Source organism: Copadichromis virginalis, linkage group LG6 (assembly GCF_057382275.1).
Source record: "Copadichromis virginalis isolate Kocher_CV1m ecotype Utaka linkage group LG6, C_Virginalis_male_GT1.1, whole genome shotgun sequence".
NCBI lineage: Eukaryota > Metazoa > Chordata > Actinopteri > Cichliformes > Cichlidae > Copadichromis > Copadichromis virginalis.
This window is the reverse complement of record NC_140623.1, coordinates 4,145,692-4,163,658: the sequence shown is the minus strand read 5'-3', so window position 1 is coordinate 4,163,658 and position 17,967 is coordinate 4,145,692. Positions and strand designations below refer to the sequence as shown.

The 17,967-nt window shown below is 40.7% G+C and overlaps 1 protein-coding gene across 1 annotated transcript in view; it reads right to left on the bottom strand.

Annotated features, from left to right (window-relative positions):
* The window catches only part of vegfc (vascular endothelial growth factor c), a 102,502-nt gene that overhangs the window by 26,478 nt on the left and 58,057 nt on the right, over positions 1-17,967 (bottom strand). The window contains exon 5 of the mRNA XM_085458323.1: positions 1,083-1,225. Coding sequence (XP_085314449.1) covers positions 1,083-1,225 — 143 coding nt within the window. The remainder of the gene's footprint in view (positions 1-1,082; positions 1,226-17,967) is intronic.

Genomic DNA, 17,967 nt, shown 5'->3' with positions numbered 1-17,967 from the left:
TATATAAATCCATTATTATTAAAAACCTTTAAAATGGGAACAATGTGTAAATAACTGTAATTCCTAAACAGTTCATGCTGTACTTTTGAAAATACCCTTAAGCCACTGTGGGCATGTAGCTCTTGTAGCCTTTTGAAAAAGGCTACATCAAGGCTAACAAGGCTTTATCTATCCATGATGCCAGATGACTCACAACAATTAGTTTTACTGTAGGTACATGTTAAAGACATAATGATAGGTTTGTAGCTTGAACCTATTCACTGGAACGTTGAAGGCAATATAATTACACATCAAAAGAGGGTAGTCTCACCCTAGATAACACGGTGAGGAAGTCCAGCAGTTAAAGCACTTAGACTAGAACAGACGTAGCTACGTTAATCCTACCATAAAACAATAAGACAAGGTACGACCTCTCTCGTGCTCCCAGAGTGCTCTCTAATACACACAAAGTTTGCAGACTATCACTACACAATTGATTATACACCTCTAAGCATATATGGTTAAATATTTCTAAGCATAAATGACAATCAACAATACAAAACCTAACACATAAATTCTAAATTCAGATAAAAATTAGGTTATTGTACTTGGTACTAAACATTTTAAAAACATGGTATCTAACTAGATTCTTACTCTGGATGGCATTACGGTCTTTTTTGACCAGCATATGTCCTTCAATGTACACAACAAATATGCATATCTCTAAAATTAGAAACATTTTCTTCAGAGCCATAATGAAAAACTAGTTTATGCATTTATTACTTCTAGGCTGGACTGTTGAACAGTAGCTGATTTAATTAGAGTACTTTAATTTCACATGAATTCGGTGATGAGGTTTGATTTTAAGTAGTGCAACTACATGCAAAATTAAGAACCCCACAGTACCATTAACACTGCTTAGTACTGCAGATTTAACTTTGTGGAAGCAGATGATAATCTTATGCCTACTGCATGCCTGTCACCAGCTATAATTGTTGTTTTTCTTACTCTCTCTTTTTTTTTTTTCAAAATTGCTTGGGTAAAATAACCAACTGTAACTTTGCAGTATTTTCTTAAAAAATGAAAAAAAAAGATACACTCACCAGTGTGCTGCTGGGAGGGCTTTGTAGGGAACACTAGTGGAGGAAGAGGATTGACATGCATACTGGCAGTGATACTGATGCACCTACATTGCCTGTTGCTCCAGGTTTGACCAAGAGGACACGTCCTGTTGGCTAATGGACACCTTCAATAGACGGAGACAAAAAAGATTGATAGTACTTAGTTAATCCACATGTTCTGACATTTTGTTTCCTTTTTTCTGTGTTAGGCAATATAGATGTGCTCACTGGTTCACTCAGAATGCAGCAAAATGCAGCATCAAAAGAAAAGCCCATCACACAAACCATTGTGCAAGGTCTTTCTGCACCTTTGTGCTAGCAATATGCAAGAAAATCCTGAATTTAATTTTCTTGAATATATTAAATGACTTAATTCAACCTTATGTATTTTATATGATCATCAGTGATGAGCAGTCCTAAAACATTTTTAATGAGAGTGCCTTTGTTTATTTGTTCTCCCAAGTCTGGGTAATTGGTCAAGAGGAAAATAATAATTTGGACACGCATTATGTGTATATATGGACAGAGAAGAGACAGATTATGATGGAAACGTCATGGATTTAATTATTATAACAAATACATTCCTCCTAATAGATGGTTTATGCTTTTTCAGTGCTGGGGAAAAGTATTTGTATATTTATCACTCTAATAAATGTGTAAGATCACCAAAAACATCTTACTATTAGATTGAGATAACCCAAGTAAATATGAAATACAGTTTGTAAATGATGAAATACACCTTGACTTGGTCCCTAATGCTCAATGTAGCTCCTCTGTCGTAATTCCACCCCCTTCTCACTTCCTCTCTGTTTTTCAACTTCTGTCTTTAATTGATATGCTGATCTCATCCACAAATCAAAGCCTTCTACCTGCCAGTTTGATCCTATCCCCACTGTCCTTGTCAAAGCCAGTTTACCCTCTCTCCTTCCCCTCATATCTGCTATTATTCACTCTTCACTCACCACTGGAACTGTTCCTGCTTCTTTCAAAGTTGCCGCCATTACCCCAATCCTGAAAAAAACAGGTCTAGATCCCAACAACTTTAACAATTTTTGTCCTATCTCCAATCTACCATTCCTCTCAAAATTCTTGAAAAAATAGTTGCTTCACAAGTCCATCTACACCTAACTGATAATAACCTTTACAAACAGTTCCAGTCTGGTTTCCGTCCTCTGCATAGCACCGAAACTGCTCTTATAAAAATAACAAATGATCTTCTTATGGCAGCTGATTCTGGTCTCCTCTCCATCCTTATTCTCCTTGATCTGAGTGAAGCCTTTGACACCATCTGTCATCCCATTCTTCTTAGCAGATTAGCTTCTATTGGTCTCTGTCATACTTCATTAGCCTGCTTTAAATCATACTTGTCTGACCGCACTCAGTTCATTCAATTAAAATCCTTCACTTCTCAGCCTTCTCCTCTATTTACTAGGGTGCCCCAGGGATCTGTCCTCGGGCCCCTCCTTTTCATCCTTTACCTTCTTCCACTCGGACACATTTTTCATAAGTATAACATTCAGTTCCACTGCTATGCCGATGACACCCAGATTTACCTCTCTAAGTTTCGCATCCATTTTAAAATAATCCTTTATACATTTAAGGCTATTCATTCTCTCTCTCCACCATACCTCTCTGATTTAGTACAGATGAACTTCACATCTGTGAAGTTCATCTGTACTAAAGAAGAGAAGATGAAGATGTGAGGCACCGGCCTCACATCTTCATCTTCTCTTTCTCTATCTGTTCCTTCCGCTCATCTGATTACAATGGGGAGCAGGGCTTTTAGTTGCTCTGCCCCTCGACTTTGGAATTCCTTACCCCCTGACCTCAGAAATATTAGTTCATTCCCTCTTTTTAAGTCCACCCTCAAAACTCATCTGTTTTAAATTGCTTATGTTTAAACCTCTGTATGCTCTTAACTTTTATCTGTTATTCTTATTATTGTGTATATTTCCAGTTTTTGTGTTTTTATTTGTTGTACAGTGTCCTTGGGTGCTTTGAAAGGTGCTATTTTTAAATAAAATGTATTATTATTATTATTATTATTATTATTATTATTATTATTGTTGTTGTTGTTGTTGTTGTTGTTGTTGTTGTTGTTGTTGTTGTCGTTGTTGTGTGGATGCTTTAAGGCATCCACACTATTGAGTTCCTGTTTCTCTTTATTCTTTATCCTTTATTGTTCAAGTTGCTGCTTTCTTTGCCGCTTAACTACTCCCTCAGTTTTCAGCCGTTTTTCACCGTTCAAACTCTCAACTGTTCTGCTCTTTCTGCTAATGCTTGCTATGACTTTTGGTACTTATTACTATTATACTTTTTTAACTTTTTAACTTCCAAAATTCTGCTAAAACTTGCTTGATTTTGAAACTTAACTACATCCTCATACTTTCACGTAGAAACGCCATTCAAACTTTAAAACGTTCTCAAATTATTGGGCTATCCATGTACGATTCAGCTTTTTCATATCTGTTACCGTTTTAATTTAATGCCTCTTCAAGTTTTCAGTTGCAGCTTTGTGATTTTTCAGAAAATACATGCGTCGTTATGGTTGCTATGCAATTAACTTAGAGTGGACACTTGAGCTTTTTGAATTTTCTCTTCATGTCCGAACAACTTCTTGCTACTCGCTCAATTTCTACTCAAACCCCACAAATTATACATCAAAACGTAGGTATTTTTGCTGGCTTTCAGAAAATGTCACTATCATTGTTGTGGGAGTTACAGGTTTTTGCAAATCTCCTCAGAGCAACACAAAGTCTGAATACTCTCCATAGACGGTCAATGGAGAGCTTGTTCAAAATCAGCGCTGGAATTCTCTAATGAGACGCATTTTCAAATCGTCATATCTCCTTAACGAAGCAAAGTTAAGACATGAAGCTTGTCTTGTGCCAATATATCTTCAGACACTCCTGAAGACACTCACAATTCAAGAATTTTTCATTAACCTTTTATCATTTGGCCATGAACTCTCTCTGTGCCTGTGTGCGTGTAAAGGGCTGCACCAGGTGCAGCTGTTTAGGGGGGTAACAGGCAGCCTCTCTGATCAGTGGATTCAAATTGAGCAGCTCCAGGCTGTTTGACTGACCTGGAAACGTAGGTTGTGTCCAAATTCATGGGCTGCATCCTCCCGAGGACCCGGCCTTCGCGGTCTATGTGGGCCGGGTCCTCAGAAGGTCGGGTAGGCCGGAAGTAAATGGCTGGTGAAATTGGACGGTCTAGCCTTCTGATTAGCGTCACCGCTGTCTCGGCGAGTTTAATAAACTCGGTCGTCTGCTCCTTGCTATCTAAAATATAACAGGACACTGGCGTAAATTCTCGGCCGTCTCATACTTCTGTTTAATCAGTTTTCTGTTTGACGTTTAGTCAGCTGTGTAAAAACCAAGGAGGAACCCACCTAAAGTTTTATTTTATCTAATCTAATCTAATAACTTTAATCGCAGCCAAACCGATTTACTCACAAACAAACAAAACACTGAAAAAAGCCCAACAATAAATTTTTTAGGTTGTCTAAGTGACTTATATATTACGTTTAACCCGAGTAGCGAAAGTCTGCAGTGATCTGAAAATGATGTGCTGGGAGTTGTGCCGTTCTCGGCGGCTTCAGTGACTCTCGGGCTCCCGGCTAGCTATCGAGCTGGTGGGTAGCAGACATCTCCGAAAACGTCGAAGCACTTTTGCTAATATGCAATATCTTGATAAACCGAGCAGATATTTGATGTTTACACAGCTACTTTCTACCCTGAAAATATGTTAAAAGTTTATTTTGTGACCCAGAAATAGTAGTATGAGTAATTTTAAAACTTAGTAGTGACCACCATTGTTGGAAACTGGAGTTTGGCTCGGCTGCGCTATGAATTCTGGGATATGGTGGGCCACAAAGGACACACCCGACCATCCTTCAAATTCGGGGAAAAGGAGGACGCATTTGTCGGCTGCATTCGGAGGAGTCTACGAATTTGGACAGCCTTTGGCGCGTCGCTGTGACGTTGGTTTACAAATGCGGCCTCAGGAGGATGCAGCCCATGAATTTGGACACGACATTAGAAGAAACACTATTAACAACCCCTATTCACATCCTCTCTATCTCTCTGTGTTTGCGTGTGTGTGTGTGAGTATGAGAGTGAGAGAGAGAGAGACCGTTTTTAGGCCGCATCTCATTAGTGGATTCAAATTAAATATATTCAGACTGGTTGACTGGCATAGATCCTGTATGTGTGTGTGTCTCTCTGTACATGTATTTCCATATGTGCCCATAGCTCTAATTTTGCGTATCTGCTGGCTGTTTTTCTAAAGTTTGTGAAAATTTGTTTTAGTTAAACAATAAGTAGTTTTGAGGAAAATCCACCTTGTTAAGCTGGTAATATTTGTTTTCCAATATTTCTATTTAAGTTATTAATATTCTGCTAACTCATAGTATTTCTGCTATCACATAGTATTTCGGGTATTTTTTAGTATTTATGGTAAATCATAGTGTTTTTTCTAAATCATAGTATTTCTGCTAAATATAGTATTTCTAATAAATATAGTATTTCTGCCAAATCATAGTATTTCTGCCAAATTATAGTTTTTCTGTTAAAATATCATGTCTTTCTTAAGTCACAATATTTTTGCTAAGATGTTATGTTTGGGGTTTTTTTGGGGGGTTTTTTTTTTGCTTTTTTTCTTGCCTGTCCCGTTTGGCTCTTTTGCCATCAGAATTATTGTCTAAAGGCAAAGAAAGATGCCCAACAGATTTACTTTACCAAATTGACCATCCCAGCCTTACTGTAATTGTCCATTTGATTCACCTTTTATTGTTTATTTTATTTTCACTTACTGAATACGGGACAGACTTGACTGGGGGAAAGAAGGGGAGAAAGAAAGAGGGAAAGAGAAACAGCTGAGAAGAGGGACGGGGGAGAAGGGCAAAAGAACTAAGATGTTATGTTAATGCTCCATGTCAGAAATATTTTGCAGAAAGCCCATCTCGCTGTCTATGTTAGGAAGGGGTGCAGCTGTATTGACAGGAACAACTACACAGCCTGACAAAGCAGACAGAAGCAGCATCTCTGATTGGTGGATTCAAATTGGGCAGATCCAAGCTGTCATAGATACAGTTGAAAATATAAAGCTGAAAAAAGCTGATGTCAGTATTTGAAAAAGGTTTTGAACTTGTAATAACTTCACAGAAGCACTGTGTTTGTGTGTGTGTGTCAAAGTCAAAGTCAACTTTATTGTCAATTCTGCCACATGTACAGGACATACAGAGAATAGAAACTTCGTTACTCTCAATCCCTAGATAAAATAGAAAATGAACATTTAAATATAAGAGTGATTAAAAATGCAAGTAAAAATTTTTAAAGTAAAAAAAATTAAATAATATAATACAATTTTACATATAACAAGAAAGCTATACAATATACAATATAAGGGTAAATGACATTGAGTGCAAACCAGGCAGAGTAGTGCAAATAGGCAAATAGTGCAAATGGAGATTTGGTAATGTACGGTATGAGATAGTGTAACACAAAGTTAATGTGTGTGTGTGTGTGTGTGTGTGTGTGTGTGTGTGTGTGTGTGTGTGTGTGTGTGTGAGTGAGTGAGTGAGTGAGTGAGAGAGAGAGAGAGAGAGAGAGAGAGAGAGAGAGAGAGAGAGAGAGAGACCCTTTCTTGGCAAAATCTCATTGTAGGATTCAAATTGAATATATTCAGACTGGGTGACTGGCAGAGATCCTGTGTGTGTGTGTGTGTGTGTGTGTGTGTGTGTGTGTGTGTGTGTGTGTGTGTGTGTGTGTGTGTGTGTGTCTCTGTGCACTTGCTTTTCCATATGTGTCCATATTTGTAATTGTGTGTATTTGTTGGCTGTTCTTTCTTGTTTTTGTTTTTTTGTTTTTTTTTTTTTTATTTCTGCTCATTTGTCACAGGTGAACAACAATTAGTTTTGAGGGAACTTAACCATGTTCAGCTTTTTTCAGCTGGTCATTTTGCTTTTCCAGTATTTCCAAGTGAGTTATTACTTTCTGCTAAATCATAGTATTTGTTCTAAATCATATTAATTCAGCTATATCATAGTATTTCTGCCAAATCATAGTGTTTCTACTAAATTATAGTTGTTGTTTTTTTTTTTTACTAAATATAGTATTTCTGCTAAATCATGGTATGTTATAATATTTGTGCCAAATCATAGTTTGTCTGCCAAATTGCAGCATTTCGGCTAAATCACAGTATTTCTGCTGAATCAGAGTATTTCAGCTATATTGTAGTATTTTCCTAAATCATAGTATTTCTGTAATGTTTAAGTATTTTTGCTAAATATAGTATTTCTGTTATCTTATAGTATTTCTCCTAAATTCTTGTATTTCTGAGAAGTTACCATGTTCCTGCTAAGTTACAATATTTACAATATAACTTCTGCTCTTTTATTGAATATCTGCCAAGAATCATGTTTCTTTTAAGTTATTGCAGTTCTGCTAAGTAATTACATTTTTTGCAAAGTTCTTATGCTTCTGCAAAGTTTTTACACTTTTTGCAACTTTTCAGCTTTTTCAGCTAGTTTTAGCAAACAGCTTCAGCTTTACAGCATCTACACAGCATTTTCACAGGAAATGCCAATTTTTCTATTTTTTATTTCAATATTCTACACAGAATACTCCATAATGACAATGTGGAAAAAGCTTGCTTGAATTTCTTTCAAAGTTATTACAAATAAAAACAAAATATATCATAAATATTAGGGATAGTTGAGTTGGGACATGTGCAAAACAGTGGCATTACTGTACAGTATGTAGTGCATAATGTTGAAGTTCCAGTAGTGAAGGTGAGGTGTCTATGACGTGTTCAGCAGTCTGATGGCCTGGTGGAAGAAGCTGTCTCTCAGTCTGCTGGTTCGGGACCGGATGCTGCAGAACCTCCTTCCTGATGGAAGCAGTCTGAACAGTTTATGGCTGGGGTGACTGGAGTCCTTGATGATCCTCCCCGCTTTCCTCAGGCAGCACTTCCTGTAGATGTCTTGGAGGGAGGGAAGCTCACCTCCAATTATCCGTTCAGAGCACCGCACTACTCGCTGGAGAGCTTTGCAGTTGTAGGTGGTGCTGTTGCCATACCAGGTGGTGATGCATCCAGTGAGGATGCTCTCAATGGCACAGTGATAGAAGGTCCTGAGGATGCGGGGCTCATGCCGAATCTTTTCAGTCTCCTGAGAAAGAAGAGGCGCTACTGCGCCTTCTTCACTGTTTTGTTTATGTGTACTGACCACGTAAGATCCTCAGCCAGATGTACACCAAGGAACCGGAAGCTGCTCACTCTCTCCACAGCAGCGCCGTTGATGGTGATGGGGGTGTGTACTTCTCTGCACCTCCGGAAGTCCACTATCAACTCCTTTGTCTTTGCGACATTGAGGGTGAGATGGTTGTCTTGACACCAGTGGGTCAGGGCGCTGACCTCCTCCCTGTAGGCCGTCTCATCACCATTGGTGATAAGACCCACCACTGTAGTGTCGTCCGCAAACTTCACAATGATGTTGGAGTTGTTAGTGGCTGTGCAGTCGTAGGTGTAGAGTGAGTATAGGAGAGGGCTCAGTACACACCCCTGTGGAGCACCAGTGTTCAGTGTGACGGGGGATGAGGTGATGCTGCCCAGTCTGACCACTTGGCGTCTGTCAGACAGGAAGTTAAGGATCCAGCTGCAGAGGGAGCTGCTCAGTCCTAGATCCTGCAGTTTCCTGTCCAGCTTCGAGGGAACGATGGTATTGAATGCTGAGCTGTAATCTACGAACAGCATTCTCACATACGTGTCTCTCTTCTCCAGGTGTGACAGGGCAGTATGTAGTGTCAGGGCTATGGCATCATCAGTGGACCTGTTGTGGCGGTATGCAAACTGTAGAGGGTCCAGTGAGTCGGGTAGTGCAGAGCAGATGAAGTCCCTGACCAGCTTCTCGAAGCATTTGCTTACGATGGGGGTCAGGGCTACAGGTCGCCAGTCGTTCAATGAGGAGATGGTGGAGGATTTGGGTACAGGGAGGACGGTGGCTATTTTGAAGCAGGCTGGGACTACAGACAGAGAGAGGGAAAGGTTGAAGATGTGCGTGAACACTCCAGCCAGCTGAGCCGCGCATGACTTGAGGACGCGGCCGGGAATCCCGTCCGGACCAGTAGCTTTGCGCGCGTTCACCTTCCTGAAGCACTTCCGCACATCCTCCTCAGACACAGTGTGCGCACTGACGTCATCCGCGGTGCGCACACTGTCCGGTCTCATGGTGTTCGCTGTGTCGAATCTAGCGTAGAATACGTTTAGATCCTCACACAGAGAGGCCGTGGTCTGCGGTGTGCTGGTTTCCCCTCTAAAGTCTGCGATCGTGTTTAGTCCCTGCCACATCCTCCGAGGGTTGTCAAACTGTTGCTCCACCCTGTCCCTGTACTCACGTTTGGCTGCTTTGATCGTCTTCCGGAGTTGGTAATGTGCGTGTTTGTAGTCCGATGTGTTCGCGGAGGCAAAGGCGGTGCTCTGTGCCGCGCGAACATCTCCGTTAATCCAGGGTTTTTGATTTGGGAAGGATTTAACTGTTCTGGATGGGACGACATCTTCCACGCATTTCCTGATAAATCCGCAGACTCAGTCTGTGTACTCATCAATGTCCCTAGCAGCCACGTGAAACATTTCCCAGTCCGCGTGATCAAAACAGTCCCGCAGCGCAGACTCTGATTGGTCCGTCCAACGGTGCACCGCCCTACGGGTTGGAGCTTCCCGTTTCAGCTTCTGCCTATAGGCGGGCAGGAGCAGGATGGAGCGGTGATCTGATTGGCCGAATGGGGCGCGGGGGAGGGCTTTGTACGCATCCCGGAAAGAGGTGTAGCAGTGGTCGAGTAGCCGGTTTCCACGTGTGTTGAAAAGGATGTGTTGGTGGAGTTTTGGTGAGACTTTCTTCAGGTTTCCCTTATTAAAGTCCCCGGCTGTGATAAACGCCGCCTCTGGGTGTGCGGTTTCCTCACTGCTGATCGCGCTGTACAGTTCCCTGAGTGCTCGGTCAGTGTCGGCTTGTGGGGGAATGTAAACAGCCGTAATAATCACTGCTGTAAATTCCCTCGGTAGCCAGAATGGCCGGCACTTAATCATCAGGTACTCCAGGTCCGGTGAGCAGAAGGATTTGACCGGGTGCACGTTCGCATAATCACACCAGCTGTTCTTGATCATGAAACATACACCACCGCCTCTGCTTTTCCCAGTAAGATCCTGTGACCTGTCCGCGCGGTGCACAGAGAACCCCGGTAGTTGTATTGCGGAGTCCGATACCTTGTCCGATAGCCAGGTTTCTGTGAGGCAGATCACGCAGCAGTCCCGCATCTCTCACTGGAATGAGATCCGTGCCCGAAGCTCGCACAGCTTGTTCTCCAGAGACTGCACATTAGCCAGTAATAAACTGGGTAACGGTGGTCTGTTAGTGCGCCGTCTCAGTCGAACCAGAACGCCAGATCTTCTCCCTCTGCGTCGGCGTTTGCGGCCTCCAGGGACAGAGAACAAAGGCGTCTCAGGTGAGATGAATGGGGGGTCTGAAAATGGAGCATCCGTGTTGCAAACCTTGAACTCCGGAAAGTTATAAGAAAGACCGTCTTTTATGTCCAGTAAGGTTTGTCGGTCGTACACAAGGAGACATGTGCTACTCGCGAAAAAATGAAGGAAAAGTAAAATTAAACACAGAAAAAAGCTGTTGCTTGGGGGAACTCGTGACGAGGCTGCCATACTCGGCGCCATCTTAGATCCCCATTTTATTTTATTTTATTTTATTGTTTACTCTATTTAATTAGTAAAATATGTGTACACACACACACACACACACGTAGAAACATATTTAGTATACACATCCAGAAATGCATATACTATTATATATTGTACATATATTTATTAGTTTCAGATGTAGCCATTCTTGTATTTTGCTTGTTTACGTTATTGTATTTTGCACAACTCTGTTGCTTGTGAAGCTCGCACACAAGAATTTCACTCACATGTACTGTACCAATGTACCTGCACATGTGATGTGACAATAAAAGTGATTTGATTTGATTTAAATAGGTAACAGTCTTTGCCATGACTCTCAAAATTGAGCATTATGTTTCCGCAGATCATCTACAACTTGATTTCAGTCTACCTGTGCTAAATTCAGTTAATTACACATGATTTGGAAAGGCACACACCTGTCTTTAAAAGGTCCCATAGTTGACAGTGGATGTCAGAGCATAACCCAAACCATCAAGCTCAAAGACTTGTCAAAATACAATCTGAGATAACATTTTATAAAGCTCTTCTTTCAGCCCTTGGTACTTCTCGAGCTTCTTACTTTCCTTTTTTCTCATGTTGCTTTCACTTGGTATAGCTACATCTATTACTGTGGCTATCTTCTTCTGCTTATCCAACACTAGGTTAGCCATCACCACTTTGCCCATGTGTATCTGGAAGTCCCACAGGATCTTAGCTCAGTCATTCTACACCACTCTGGGGGGCATGTCCCACCTTGGCCTTGGGACTTCCAGGCCATACTTGACATAAATGTTCCTGTATACTATGGCGGCCACTTGATTATGGCATTCCATGTATGCCCTGGTTGCTTGCACCTTACTGTTATCTGCTGGATTGTCTCAGAGGCATCTTTACACAATCTGCACCTTCATCTTATTATCCCATCTGATCACTGGGAGGGCGTAGGTGTTGATTGCCCAGATCTCGTTCTTCCCGTTCATCTGACTCTTCAGGACTTGCCTTACTCTTTGCAAGTATTTGGTGGTTGCAGCTTTCCTATCAGCCTTGCCATGGTTCTCATTTTCCTGTGGGATTCCCAGGTACTTGTAGCTGTCCCCGAAGTCGTACAATCCCCTAAGTTCTACTTTCCCTCTCTTTGTTACCAGTCGACTACACTTCAACAGTCTGAATGACATTCCAATGTCATTGCTATAGATCCTAGTGGTTTGAATCAGTGAATCAATGTCTCATCCACGACTGGCATAAAGTTTGAGGTCATCCATGTACAGGAGGTGGCTGACGCATGCTCAATTCCATAGTCGGTATCTGTAGCCAGTCTTGTCAATGATCTCACTTAAGGGGGTTCATCCCTATGCAGAACAGCAGTACGGACAGAACACCTCCTTGGTAAATCCAGCACTTGATGGTGACTTGTGCAGTTGGCTTGAAGTTGGCCTTGAGTGTTGTTCGCCATATCCCTATTGAGTTCTTGAGTAAGGTTCTTAACGTCCTGTTGATCTTGTGTAGTTCTAGGCATTCCAGGATCCATGGGTGGGGCATTGAGCCATAGGCCTTCTTCTAGTCAATGCAGGTGATGCACAGGTTGGTGAGCCTGGTCTTGCAGTCTTAGGCGACTGCTCTGTCTACCGGGAGCTGGTGGCCCCTTCTGGTGTTCCTGCCAGTTCCTTTCTGTGGCCTGCTCATGTATTGAGCCATGTCCCTGTTCATCTTAGCTGCTATGATGCCTGATCATGTGGTACTGAGGCAGGTTATTGGCTGCTAGTGGGATGGGATCCTTGGGTATTAGGACTGTCTGGCCTTCAGTTAGCTATTCCAGGTGTGTCTCATCTACTAGCAGCTGTTCCATTTGGCACAGTCTGCCACTGTGATGGTTACTGAATCCTGTTCAGGGAGGTTGCTGTAGTCAGCTCTCAGAACCACTAGCCACTGAACACTGTTGTTATGGATTGCATCCTTGTCCCATATGCTCTTCCAGTATTGCTCTGTCTCCAGTCTTGCTAGGACTGATCTCACATTATTCCCCTGCCAATCCAGACTCCACCAGATTATCAGCTCACCTTGTGTGGTAAACAGGCCAGTTTGTTTGCTCTTTCCTTGCTACTTGTTCCTGTGTGATACCATACCTTTTTTTGTCTCCAGTGTTAACCCTGCCAGCCTCAGAAACTATTTCCATGTGCATTCACCAACCTCTGCTGGATGCCATTTATCTCCTGTTGCCTGGCATCCCAACTAAACTGTATGTTTAGTTAGGAGCCACTCCACACAGCCTTCCTGCTCTCACAGGAAGCCTGTGGAAAATGTTGCTAAACTCACCTCCCTCTCCTCCCTCCCAGATATTGCCCAGCTTCTCACTGCCAGTTTCCATTTTCTCTCGTTCTAGTTAATGTAATCCTTGTGTTAAGTCAATCTCTGACTCTTGCCTAAGTAAAGGCTCATTCATGAGTTTTTGTTTGTTTGTTCATCTCTGTAAACATTTGTATCATTGTTTGTAAACATATCATGATTGAATAAAGTCTTTAACTGATTCATGTGCCTAATTTTTTTGCCTGGGTTCTGCATTTGTTTGCAATACCACAGTAATAAACATTACCCTGTATCACAGTATTTCATCAAATTCAAAATAATAATTAAAATAAATTGTACTTCTTCTCAGTTTGACTGTTGGATATGTTTTCTGTGTTCTATTGTGAATAAAACATTTGTTCGTGACATTCAGAACTCTATGCATTCTGTTTTTATTTACATTTTAACACAGCATCCCAATTTCTTTGGGATTGGGGTTGTAAATTATTGTATAATAAGAGACTAAATGGCAAACAGATGCAGAGGCGTTAAGACTGGTGGCAAAACCCTTTTCTGGCTGTAAGGGAAGGTATCAATTTATAATGATGCTACTCCTACATATAATGTAGAACACTTGTAAGCCATTATGTTATAAGTAACTAAATATTGTTATTAATCTTTTAATATTTATGTAACTGAAAATAAACTGAACTGTGAATTACTCTGGAAATCAGATACCTAGTTTGGATTTTTAGAAAATGCCAACAAAAAAATATATTACCCTTGAAAACATTGTACATAGAAACACACATGATCAATTATAAACCACCTGAATGTAAAAATTGTTGATCTGAAATGCCATATTTAGGGGAACCATTGACTTAGACACAGAGATGGACAACAGTGTGTTTGCAGACAGGGAAATTGTTTGAAGTCGTGAAAGCGTCTGGCAGTGAAAAAAGACCCAACATGGTTTCAATTAGAGCTGCAGTGGTTTGGATGCACAAGCACACATACAAAGTATTAGAGGATGAAGTGGAAAGGGAAAGGAAAAGTTTAAGAGAGTGATAGAAAGAGAGAGATAGCTTTCTGGCGTGAGCAGAGGGGACTTCACCTAATGTGAAACATATCTGTGTGCTTCATGTTGATGCATGAGTTTTTGCAGCTATAACCTGTTTAACTTCACTGTCTGCGTTTGTGCACATATATGTGTCTCCATATTTGTACAGAAGAGTTACAACAACCTCCAGACATGAAAACAAATTCACCATCTACTGTTCAAATATTTATGGACTAAATGTAAAAAGTTGGTTAATGGGTTTGAAGTCTAAATATACGTGATTTATATTTTGTTAGTAGATCTTTGGGCAGATCATCATATTATACACTTACTACTTTTTACCTACAAACATAATCTTAACTGTCTTACTTTCCCGAATTTAAATCTAGTCTTGAGGTATAGGAGACATATAACTTCGCCTTCCATATCTGAGCAAGTCATTACTCTCCAATTTGTAGTGTATTAGTGTATTTCAAGCAGACACACACCTGAAGAGGGCTTCTTCCATTTCCTATTTCGATTTAATTCTCACAAGTCCCAGGAAAACTGTTGGCCATCACAAAATGTGTACGCAAGCCAGTTCTGTTCCTATGACCTCATAAATATAAGTGAACAATAATCATTCTAATTCAAAAAATTGAAGGAAAAAAGAAAGAAAAAGAAACATTAAAGTTAAAGTGAAAGAAGAACAAGTTTTCAGACCATTAGAGCAAATATTAGAAAAACTGTGCCCTCCATTCATCTATCCATCCACCCAATCCAGGCTTGGGTTGGGATAGAGGTACCTAGACCTTTGCCACGCCTGCAGTTGTTCTGGAGGGATACTGAGGCACTCCCAAGCCAGCCAAGAGATTTAATCCCTCTTTCCTGGGTCTCCTCCTCCTCCAGAGCATATCTGAAACACTTCACCTACTAGGTGCTCAGGAGTAGTGATATGCGAATCATATCATTCAATACTCGAGAATCACTTTACTGACTCGTGAATCATGATTCACAAGCCCAAATGACTCATTCACTGACTCATCCCTGTTGCTGTTAGCAAACTAATTTCAATAGTAGAAATATATCTAGCTTGTAATTAAAATTGTGCGGAAAAAAACAACAGCCAGTTTCTTAACAGAAACATTTCTGCTCTGAACTGGAAGAAAAAACCCTGAGTAGAAAGTTCACATCAAGACAATAGCAGGATAGACGAGATCTGCAAAGGGTGGTGCGCTCGGCAGAACGCATCATTCAATCAGAGCTCCCTGACCTGCTGTCCATCTACACCAAGCGGTGCAAGTCCAAAGCTAGGAAGATTATGATGGACCTCTCCCATCCCAACAATGGACTCTTCTCACTGTTGAGGTCTGGGAAGCGCTTCCGCTCCCTTAAGGCCAAAACAGAGAGAATGAAGAGGAGCTTCTTCCCCCAGGCTATTCGGGGCCTGAACCAGGTGTAGGACTGGACTCTCCCAAACACGTCACTATAAGACTGGACTCTCACACACGTCACCACACGCACCACCACACATTTCCTATAATCCTATAATTCCTATAATTTATAATCCTTATCTTTATAATCTCTTCTGCTATTTGCACATTCTTTACTGTAAATTCCTAAGTTAATTTGTAAATTTTTGTAGTAAACTGTAAATTGAAAATATTGTAAAACTTTTCTTCTGTCATTTAATGGTCGGGCATTGTACAGCTACAAGCATTTCACCCCCATGTCATACTGTGTATGGTTGTGTGTGTGTGACAAATAAAATTTGAATTTGAATTTGAATTAGCTCCTCAGTTCACAGTAGCATCGCTCTGCTAACAGCACATTTGAGTTACTCACCCCCTCCTTTCCTGTGCTGAATCGTAGCATAAGCGAATCCCTCACTCACTCACCCCCTTCCCTTGCTGTGCTGAATCGTAGCATGAACGAATCAATCACTCACTCACTCACCCCTCCTTTCCTGTGCTGAATCGTAGCATAAGCAAATCTCTCACTCACTCCCCCCCCACCCCCTCCTTTCCTCACAGCTTCTTCTTCTTGGTTGTTAAGGTGCATTACCACCCCCTGTCTCACAGCTCAGTGGACATTTAGATGAGAAAATATATATTTGACACATTTGAGGAAAATACTAATAAAATAAAAATAAAAATAAATAAAATACATTTTCCTTGTAGAAATCTAAATTTTTTTGCTCTTTTTTGCTCTATAAAAATAGTTGTTTTTCTTTTTCAATCATCTTAGCAGTAGGATATACATGAAAAGAGAACCAAATTAAGTTTGAGTGAAAATGTAAATTTTTTGCATTCTCTGGGCAACTGACTCAGTGACTCAAGTGACTCAAAAAACACGATTCATTTTGGTGAGTGACTTATTCAAACTTGTTTCAGTAAAAAGAATCGAATTTATCATCACTACTCAGGAGGTCTCCAGGAGGTCTCAAATGCCTAAACCACCTCTACTGGCTCCTGTTTGACATTGAGGAGTAGCGGCTTTACTGAGTGTCTTTTCTTATTTTTTTTTCAACAAAAATAAGCACATTATAACAAGAATCAGGCAAGACAAAGAAACAGTCAAGATAGTCATTTACCAGCTCATATTTTAAAAAGCCTCGTAAGGCTATGTTAATGCAATTGGGTGATTTTCTTTCATTTCTGCATTGTAATTTGGAATCAAATGGATTTAAGGAAATGGCATTTCTTTATTTCTAAGCCAGAGCTGCTGAAAGTTCATCAAATTTTTTTACGCCAATGGACCATTGTTTTTACAGCAATGGTGGATCATGGAGCTTAGCAATATTTTTTATAAGCCAAGCTTTCCGGTTGGCTGTCTTGAGCCAATCTCTCTTTCGGCTTTGTTATGTGACAAAGTAAAAATACAGATTCAAACGGATGAAGAAAGACACAGGTGAAATGACCATGGAATGTACCAAAAACTGATCCTACACTATCTTTTGGTCTTTAGATAGAGATAAACAATGGCTTAGGTTTTGTCTGAAAATATACCCCTAATTTCCTTCAGGATTAATAAAGTATTCTGATTCTGATTCTCCTGATTATGAGAGTGATCTTGTTTTTATGGGGTTGTAAAAGAAACAGTCCACCAATCTCCACTGTTTGGGCTGTTTGAATGGGTGCAAATACACTGAGATTTTTGCACATTACATGTAGCACATTAGAGCCTCTGTTGTGGTGGTTCATTGTCTTAGATTCTGGCATTAACACAATTACTATTTATTCCTTCTAAATAAACAAATTTGTAAGTATTGTTTTAGCACAGGAAATGTGGTTGCAGGATATGGAATTCAAGAGGCTAGAGTTCATATTTTGAGGCAGGAGGTAGTCAGTGGGGCAAACTTTTGTCCAAAGGCTTCCTAGCAGGTAAATTGTCATGCTGGTTTCTGTCATCTAGTCACTTCTATGACTAGAAGTGACTGTCTTTTAAAAAGCATACACATGACAATCATAGATACATTTTTCTGTTACCGTAGCATGGTAAAGAATAAAAATGGTACAGTGTACAATAAATAAACGCCACATTCCAAGTGCTATAGGCCTTATACTATGACAATTTTTTCCTGAGTGATGAGTAAAAGGTAGGAGTGCAACCGAGCAGTGCAAATTGCATTAACACATAATATGTATACCATAAAGAAGAAACAACTGCAAAAGGGTATAATGCAGAAATACATGGGGGCAGGGATACCTCAGTAGGTAGAGTGGTCGCCCCATGATTGGAAAGTCAGGGGTTCGAATCCACTGAACGGCTACCCTGAGGGACCCCTGAGCAAGGTACCGTCCCTACATACTGCAC